We start from the raw sequence: 9118 nt of genomic DNA, 5'->3' as shown, positions 1-9118 counted from the left end.
CATAGCAGGAAGGATACCCGAGTCATAAAATAAACCTCTTCATCCATACCGTGGTGTACGTTATAAACACTAACAGTGCTATTCTCTGAAGTGTCCCTTTTCCCAGAGAGCTGCTTTAGTGTGTGCTACGTGGTCATTTATAGTAAAACAATAACAACAAAATCATGTTTGTCACAAGAAAATGCGGAGCACAGAACACTCTGGGTTTTTTCTTCCAGGTCATTCTCTCTCTGGAACATGGGCTATGGCCTCCAAACCTTCATTTCAATACCCCAAATCCAGATATTCCTGCCTTACAAGACGGCTCTTTGGAGGTAGTTTGTAAACCAACACCAGTGAAAGGTGGCCTTGCCAGCATCAACTCTTTTGGCTTTGGAGGTGCTAATGCTCATGTTATTCTGAGGCCGAATGGGAACAAACGCCAGCCTGTGGTGGCTTGCAACATGCCAAGGCTGGTTCAAATTTGTGGCAGAACCCAGGAAGCTGTGGAAATACAAATTCAGGAGAGCAGAAAACATGGAGTATGCAGCCCATTTGTAAGCCTGCTCAGTGATATCTCTACAATTCCCACGTCCTCCATGCCCTACAGGGGCTACACGCTAGTTGGCACTGAGAGTGACATAAAAGAGGTTCAGCAAGTTCAAGCATCTGGTAGACCACTCTGGTACATCTGCTCAGGTAAGTGTGCAGCGGTGAGTCCAGGCTTCTGTGTTCCTCTGGAGACCTTGAACAATTGGATTCTCTGCTATAATGCTGTTTTCCCACTCTAGCGTGAGGAAATACCTTGCAGCCCTGTGATGTGTCTAGGAGACTCATTTTCCTGTATATTATCTAATCTTTCCAACTTTGCTAGCTTCTGATGAGAGCAAATACAGGGAAATAAACAGCACCTAATTTAGAGATCGCAATGTTTTGCTTTTAAATAGAATGCTTTCACTGCCAGAGCAAGTGTGTGGTGTCTACTCCTTTTACGGAGCGTTGCTAAAGCTCACTCTGTTTGTGCCTGTCCTGCAGGCATGGGATCACAGTGGCAAGGTATGGGCCTGAGCCTGATGAAGTTGGATGTGTTTCGGCAGTCGATACTGCGCTCGGATGAGGCTTTGAAGAGCACAGGCCTGAAGGTCTCAGACCTGCTTCAGCGAGCAGATGAGAACACTTTTGATGACACTGTCAATGCATTCGTTGGATTAACTGCTCTTCAGGTAGGACCCCGATGACTTGTGGAAGGGGTCATGGACTCAATCCACACAAGCACGCTCTGCTAGCCTGCCTTTTTGGCCGGTAACACATTACAGCGATTGATGGAAGCCTGTTTTGTGTAATCAGCAAATGGCAGCTATTGGACATACCTCCCTGGTAGGAGGGAGTGTGTACCCCTGACAGGTCTGGGCTCTGACACTTGCAAGACGCTTGGGCTACTACTGATCTAAACTGATTTGCCTGTGAATCTCTGTATGTACGTGAGGCTGTTTCTTCTTTCAAGAGACTAAGGAATATCCTTTAAGTTTTGTGTAAATGTTTATGCTGAGGAAGAAGGTTCCATTGAATGCCTTCTAAAATGTGTTCTGCAAATAAGCTAGGTGATGCTAAATTAAGTCTGTTTTAATTCTGAGTGTCAGTATGGAATTCATTGTTTCTTAATCAATGAGAGGCAGAGCTCGCCTCTTACTTTGTACAGACACGCTCTCGGCAGCCTCCTGTGTTGGAAATAGCTGCTTAGTGGAAAGCTGCGTAGTGAGAGGCCCAGACAATACTGGAGTCACAGAACGACCTTTGGAATAGCTTTGAAATAAGGCTGGAGCCGCAGTTGTGGCGGGGGTGGGAGTGGGGGAGGGGGAAGCAGTGAGGCCAAGCAGAATGGCTGTACCAAAAAGCCGTTCTGTAGTGTACTCCCCGCCGTGGCGTGGCATCACTAATCCTGCTTGTCTTTGCAGGTTGCCCAGATCGATATGCTGAAGGCTGCAGGTCTGCAGCCTGATGGCATCGTGGGCCACTCAGTGGGAGAACTAGCTTGTGGCTATGCAGACGACTCCTTAAGTCATGAAGAAGCCATTCTTTCCGCTTACTGGCGGGGAATGTGCGTTCAAGAGGCCAAATTGCCCCCAGGAGCAATGGCTGCGGTTGGTAGGTATACTCTTACCAAAAGAGTGATACGAGAAAGTACACCTTACCTCTGTTGTATGGCACTGGGATAAAATGGGGTCTGAAATGTGTGGTGGAGACAATCAAGCCTGTAAAATTTTGGCCACTGTTGCCTCTTCTGATGTAGAACAGGTTATTAAATGTTGAAGTTGATGTAATGGTAGTAATTTCTGACCTGGGATACAACAATTTTAGCAATCCATCTCAAACTAAATGGCAATGGAGAGATTTACTGACAAGTGACCAATGACAGAAGCCTAGTAAATAATGTCTTTTAAAAGAGAAGTGAGAATCTAAGGCACTGGGGTTTCTGGCTCTTGATATATATGTGTGGTGTGTGTATACACACAGATATATTTGCAATATTTAAAAAAAAAATTGTTTGCAAGAGTAATGAGATGTGAAACCAGTAAGCCACTATTTCTGTAGTGGACAAGTGGCTAGCAGAACTTAATGCCATTAGAACTTAATGTGGCTTAAAAGCACAAGAAAGAAGCTTTCTCCTGAACAATCTTTGCTCAGTGTTCCTGCAAGTCTTCCAGTTTTGCCCACTGCTGGGTGAAACTTTGAGCTTTGGACCCAGCAGTTTTTCTTCATGATGTGGCTTCATGGTGACTTATGTTTAAAAATAAAATTATTATGGGTAACATTGTTGTTCTTCTGTTTCTTATTATTTGACCCAGTGGTCAATTAAAAACTGAAACACTTAAGAGGAAAGCTGTTGCAGGTCTAATGCAGTTTGACTAGATCACTTGTTATTAACCTAGACTTCTTCCTTCAGTGCTACAAAGCACTACCTAATCAGTTTAGCTTTTTTTCCTTGGTATTAAGTACATGACACTTATCACAGAACTTACCTCAGAGTGCTGCATATAATTTGCTTTTTGTAGTCTGATGTTGAGTTCAAGTTCTTCCTGTGATCTGTGTCCATGTAATATATGACAAGATGCTGCACATGTTGAGCTAGTTTAAGCCACTGGAGTTGTTGATTTCTGTGGATATTTTGTGGCTCTCAGTTCCTGTGAGTCAAGCTCACGTGTTCTCTCTCCTATTGTAACTCAGATGGGCAAGAAGAGACAAAACACCCAATTCTGTAGCTTATTTCGAAGTATGTGGATTCCCCCCACGCTATCCCTTAACGGACTGCTAGATCCAGTCCTGGTCTCGTGCTCAGTGCACAGTGATAAATGTCATGTTGAAGCCTTGAGATACATACTCTTAGCTTTTGCAGAATCACTTTTGGGGGAAGGGGAGATGTCTGGTTTTGTCTTAAGAATCCTTCCCAGTTTTGCAAAATGCTGAATTAAGTGTAGTGATTGTGCAGTCAGATTGCCTCCCCTTAGGAGGCTTAATGCTAGAAACAGCTGTGTTATGGTCTTCCTTCTGCAGGTCTGTCGTGGGAGGAATGTAAGCAACGCTGTCCTCCAAATGTGGTGCCAGCCTGTCACAATTCTGAAGATACTGTCACTGTTTCGGGGCCTCTGGTGAGCAAGAAATTAATGCATTGCATACCGGAGTTGTGACTGGGACCCCTGAAGTTCTAGTTTGAAGAAGGCATGAAGCTGAGTTACAGCTCAGATGCTTGCGAAGGGAAGCTGGGTTAGAGTGGTGGGAGGGAACGTGATGCTTTGTGTAAACCTCAGTACTCAAATGCTCTGTGAGAGGAAGTGATGTTAGTGCCTCGGTAAGCTAGTAATGAAAGATCTCTTATGCTGAAGAGTCTTACAGCCATGGGCGTAATGACTGATAGCTTGTAAGGCTGAGTAGGGCAATAGCATCGTCCTAGATGTGGCTCCCCTTAAGTGGCAAGTGATGAAGGGCATGATGGGACTGCAGTGACTCATACAGATCCCAAATATCGTTATGACTTTTATTTTTATTTCACTTATGTTCCTTTTCTTAGGACTCCGTGAGTAAGTTTGTAGCTGAACTGAAAAAGGATGGTGTGTTTGCGAAGGAGGTGCGCAGTGCTGGGGTTGCATATCATTCCTATTACATGGCATCTATTGCACCAGGGCTGCTCAGTGCCCTGAAAAAGGTAAATATGGCCAGACCACAGCTCGCGTGGCTTGCGCTTGGGCACCTGGATTTGAGTGTGGGTGATGCTGAGCTTAAGGGGGTTCCTTCCTTTAGGACGAGAAGGAAACCTCTTGAAGAGCATGTATACCTCTGTGAGACCGAAGGTTTGAACTCCTGTGGCCTCAAGCAGAAGGTTGTCCTAAGCAATCGAGCTGAGAAAAATGGCTTGTGAAACGGAGGGCCTGCTTGCTTTTGCCTCTCTCCTTGTTGCCTATGACATGTAACTCTTCCTCCCATCTCTCTTCTTGTCTGTCTCTAGGTTATTCCACACCCTAAACCTCGTTCAGCACGATGGATCAGTACATCTGTCCCTGAATTTCAGTGGCAGAGTGAACTGGCTAGGAATTCTTCTGCAGAGTATTATGTGAACAACCTAGTGAATCCAGTGCTCTTCCACGATGGTCTGAAGCATGTTCCAGAGAATGCTGTTGTAGTAGAGATTGCTCCTCATGCCCTTTTACAGGTATTGTGTTTGCTTGTGTCAGTATGATGCTACACTTGTACGCTGCTGCAGAAAGGAGGTTGGGGGTCTGAGGACTAGGGAATGCTGTCGGTTGGGTTGGGTTGGGTTTGTGTTTTGGTTTTTATGGGGTTTTGGGTTTTTTCGTCCTAGTTCTGAGAACACTTTCTCCCTCCGGTACTTTTGAATCTCTCCTAGTTTTAACATTTTCTTTGTAGTTTTCTTGTGTGGGCTTTGGTGTGAGGTTTTTGTTTGGTTTTGTTTGGGTGGGGGTTTTTTTGGGGGGGTGTTGTGTTTGTTAATAGACAAAAATCTCAACACACTGCCACTTCCCAATCCAGATATTCACACTGTAGCCTTTATTTATTGCCACGCATTTCAGATAGGTGATAGTCATCTCTCCAAACTGTGCAATGAGTAAGAAAAGGATTTCATTGTTTGCTTCTAATGAAGAGTGTGTGAAATTGGGGTGACAGGAGAAATTCAAGACTAACAGATGTTCTTTAAGAAAAATCTGTTTTCACCAACTGTACACTGAATTAGGTTTGAAGTTCTTGTCTTAGAAGGTGGTAGTGGTGTTTCCTCTTCTCCTAGAGCAAGTAGTCTGAGACCACAGGAGCCTTCTTTCTTCATAAACTCCTTTCCCCTAATAATCAGATCATCATTCCTTTCTCCCTATCCTGTAAGAATCTTTGTGGAATTAGACCCGTAGTAGAGGGTGCAGAACATGAGGTGTGTTAGGATGCACTTGCTTTACAAGATCAGCGCTATGGTCTTGTGCCTGTCCTTTAAGTCTCAAGGACTGGTCTGTTCTATTTGACCTGTGTCATGCAAGAGAAAAGTCCTAAGAAGAATCATATAGTTACTTTCAAGTTTAATAGTTACAGAGTGCTTCTGAGGTCCAGTCCAGTGTGTATTTATTATGTTAGTCTTATTTATGCTTTAAAAGTGACTTGAAGGGATAATCAGAGCAGAGCTTTTGCACTTTTTCCTCTACAAAAAGATTATACACTTAATGTTAAAATTACTGTGCAATTTTGGACTCTAATGCAAGTGATTAAATACTTCATCACCTGGGTTTGAGAGGATTCTGGTTTTCTCTTCCCTCCCTTCCTTTTCCCATTTAAAGACTGTGGGATCACACTGAAGAGAAGATACAAGCTGGGTCAGATGTTCAAGACTGTGGTTTTTGGTTTAATAGCTGTCACTTGGAAAATGCTCTAGGATGCTTCAGACTAAAGGACTGCTCCTGGGAGTAAGGGCCAAAGCTCTGTGTGTGTGCATGAGTGGGAGGCTTGAGAGGGTGATCTTGCAGTTCTTGAAACGCAGCTTTTAATTCCACTTAATCTGCTTGGGAAAGTGAGATCTGTGTTTTGGCAGAACTTCATTAATATTATGTAGGTTCTGCTCTACTAGTTGTGTGACTTCTTGGATTGATGGAAGGGCATTGTGCTGCTCTTCCTCTTACCTGCTAAAATAGTGTACATGCTAGCACCTAGCACAGAATTCTTGGCGCAGTAATGGAAGTGATTTGAGATCTATAGAGAAAAAAAATCAGAGACAATTAGTAAGTAGTGCCTTCCACCAGTGATTTATGGACTCTGTTTGACCAGGCTATCTTGAAGAGAACCTTGAAATCAACTTGCACCATTATACCTTTGATGAAGAAGGATCATAAAAATAATTTGGAGTTCTTCCTAACACAGATTGGAAAGATTCATTTAACTGGGTAAGGAGACTAAGGGAGGACGGCGAGTGGCATATCAGTAAGGAGAGAATTCAAGTCTCTTCTCTAGCGTGCGTGTTTTCACGCTACACTTCTTCAATAAACCTTAAAAAAAATGGAGTTTACATATGTGCTTTACATATTTAACATGCTGAGTTATGAAGTGTTGCATTGAGTTAGACTGCTTGGGCTGGGAAAGTGCCTTTTAAAGAGGAGTCCCGTTTTAGAGGCCTAGGAACCTAAAAGTAGCTCTTAGAAATAAACTTTGCATCTTATATACTTAGAATTACAAATTTCATTGCTGTAAGTGTTGATGGTACTCCTGCAGAAATCTCAGACATGGAGCCCAAAACCAATTACTGTCTGACCTCTAAGGATTATGGTCAATTCCCCATCCCCCTCCCCCTTCTTTGATCCTTTTTGTCTTCCTAGGTTAAATGTTTTTGGAAATAACTTGTTCCCACGTGTGGAATACCCTGTCCCGGTGGGAACACCACTTATTTCTCCATACATCAAATGGGACCACAGCCAGAACTGGGATTATCCAAAAGCTGAAGACTTCCCATCAGGTTCCAAAGGCTCTGCATCTGCTTCAGTCTACAATATTGGTACGTTTGCTTGTTTGGGGGTTTCTGTTTGTTTGTCTCTTCTTTGCTTTACCTCTGCATTTCTTTTGTGAAACTAGGAAAAGGATGCTCAAAGCAGCATTCCTGAAAGTCTTGACTGAAGCTTAATGTTTGGTTTGGATTGAAAAAGACTGAATCTGCTTCTGAAATGGGATGAAAGAATATGAACAGAGCAGGAAACTGTCTTGATTCAGACTCCGTAGTTGTAGGAGCTGCATGTTGCCAGGCAGGATAGTTCAGGAAACCACTAGAACCTCTTAGAGACATTGAAGGGAGAAGACTTCTTTCTTAGAGTGTGTTTATTATTCTTATTCTGCTCTTTAATCTTTGACAGATGCAAGTCCTGGCGCTCCTGACCACTACTTGGTTGGTCACTGCATCGATGGCAGAGTCCTGTACCCAGCAACTGGGTACCTAGTACTGGCTTGGCGAACCCTGGCACGATCTCTTGGCATGGACATGAAGCAAATTGCTGTTATGTTTGAAGAAGTAACAATTCATCAGGCAACTATCCTTCCCAAAAATGGTGAGTGAGTGCTGGTACAAATGCAAAACTGTGTAATGGAGATGAAGGGAGTGGGAGGAGAGAAGTGTCAGGGGAAAGCGAGGAGGAGCACAGAAGAAAGAATATAATGAAGAGTACAACATGACTGAACAAAGAAGTGAATTCATGCAGTCAAGCTGCACATGTTATGGTCATCTTTGTATGTGGTGTGCAGTAGGTCTGGAGGTGGTGAAAGAGAAATCTCTCCTTGAGGATGTAGCAGTGAATGACCTCACCATCCTGTCTTCCTCAATGTTTCTTGCAGGATCAGTACAGCTGGAAGTAAGACTCATGCCTGCTTCTCATTGCTTTGAGGTGTCAGGGAATGGGAATCTGGTTGTGAGTGGTAAGTGAAGTTTAAGTGTTTGTACTATCCTACTAAAATCTATTATTTATGGTGAGGAATGGTTCTTAATCTTGACGCTGTTCCCATCAGGGAAGATTTCACTCCTAGAAAACACGGCTCTGAAGAACTTCCATAACCAGTCTGACTTTCATACTCAAGTAGACATGAGCTCAAAGTTAGACCTCTTGAAGGAAGACATTTACCAAGAGCTGCATCTGCGTGGATATAATTATGGACCAACTTTCCAGGGCCTTCTGGAATGCAACAGTGAAGGTGAATTTTCTTTCTATAGAAGAATTGTTATGATGAATTAAAAGATCAAATATTCCATTTGTATTCACGGTCCACCTGACTGTGGTAATTACACTTTTGGTGATAATGGAGAACAAGAGTTCTCACAGAGCACTGGGAAAGCTGTTACCTCCAATGCAGAACTGGCTGTTGGAGTTCACAGGGCAAGCTGGGGACATCCAGCAGACTTTGCATTTGATAAGCAGTGACTTCTGGCACCTGCTGAGTGACAGAATCACAGTGAGGCTTCTTCTTCTGCAGCAAGCACAGGAAAAGTTCTGTGGAATGGGAACTGGGTGACCTTCCTTGATACCCTGCTACACGTGGTAATCTTAGCTGAGCCTGGGCGCAGTCTGCGCTTACCCACCAGGATTCGCTCCGTGTGTATTGATCCGGTGCTGCATCAAGAGCAGGTGTGCCAATACCAGGACAGCATAGAAGGTGAGGTCTCTTATGCTTGGCTTTTGCTAGTTGTTTTGACTGCCGTGTGGGTGAATTTATAACTTCCTAAGAAGCAGAATGGACTTTGGGGTCCCCCTTAGTCTCCAAGTTATCCTGCAGCTCTGTAACAGGAGCTGCTGTAAGTGTCTGACACAGCACTGTTCGTCTGATCACACTGAGTAACAAACTTGTAGTGGTTGGTGCAAACTTAGGTTTCTTTCCTGTCTTTCAGCTTTTGGTGTTGTTATGGACCACTGTCTTAATAGCGTCAAAGCAGGAGGCGTTCAGATCAATGGTCTTCATGCTTCTGTGGCACCACGTCGACAACAAGAACGGGCTCCTCCCACCCTGGAAAAATTCTGCTTTGTGCCCTATACTGAGAGTAACTGTTTGTCTTCCAGTGTCCATCTTCATGCCTATCTGGAGCACTGCAAAGGTACAGTGGGGTTGTAGAAAACTTCAG

General features: G+C 43.8%; 1 protein-coding gene across 1 annotated transcript in view; it reads left to right on the top strand.

The window, feature by feature from the left end:
- Positions 1–9118, top strand: part of FASN (fatty acid synthase) — a gene marked incomplete at its 3' end in the record, with an annotated part of 29640 nt that overhangs the window by 6300 nt on the left and 14222 nt on the right. The window contains exons 8-20 of the mRNA XM_010133111.1: positions 219–678; positions 1015–1202; positions 1935–2124; positions 3532–3626; positions 4046–4180; positions 4481–4684; positions 6295–6410; positions 6840–7015; positions 7368–7559; positions 7843–7923; positions 8014–8196; positions 8476–8655; positions 8888–9091. Of these exons, the coding sequence (XP_010131413.1) occupies positions 219–678; positions 1015–1202; positions 1935–2124; positions 3532–3626; positions 4046–4180; positions 4481–4684; positions 6295–6410; positions 6840–7015; positions 7368–7559; positions 7843–7923; positions 8014–8196; positions 8476–8655; positions 8888–9091 (2404 nt within the window). The remainder of the gene's footprint in view (positions 1–218; positions 679–1014; positions 1203–1934; positions 2125–3531; positions 3627–4045; positions 4181–4480; positions 4685–6294; positions 6411–6839; positions 7016–7367; positions 7560–7842; positions 7924–8013; positions 8197–8475; positions 8656–8887; positions 9092–9118) is intronic.

Source organism: Buceros rhinoceros, unplaced genomic scaffold (genome assembly GCF_000710305.1).
Source record: "Buceros rhinoceros silvestris isolate BGI_N320 unplaced genomic scaffold, ASM71030v1 scaffold37143, whole genome shotgun sequence".
NCBI classification, from domain to species: Eukaryota; Metazoa; Chordata; class Aves; order Bucerotiformes; family Bucerotidae; genus Buceros; species Buceros rhinoceros.
The sequence above is the reverse complement of the archived record's forward strand: the minus strand, read 5'-3'. Positions and strand labels throughout refer to the sequence as shown.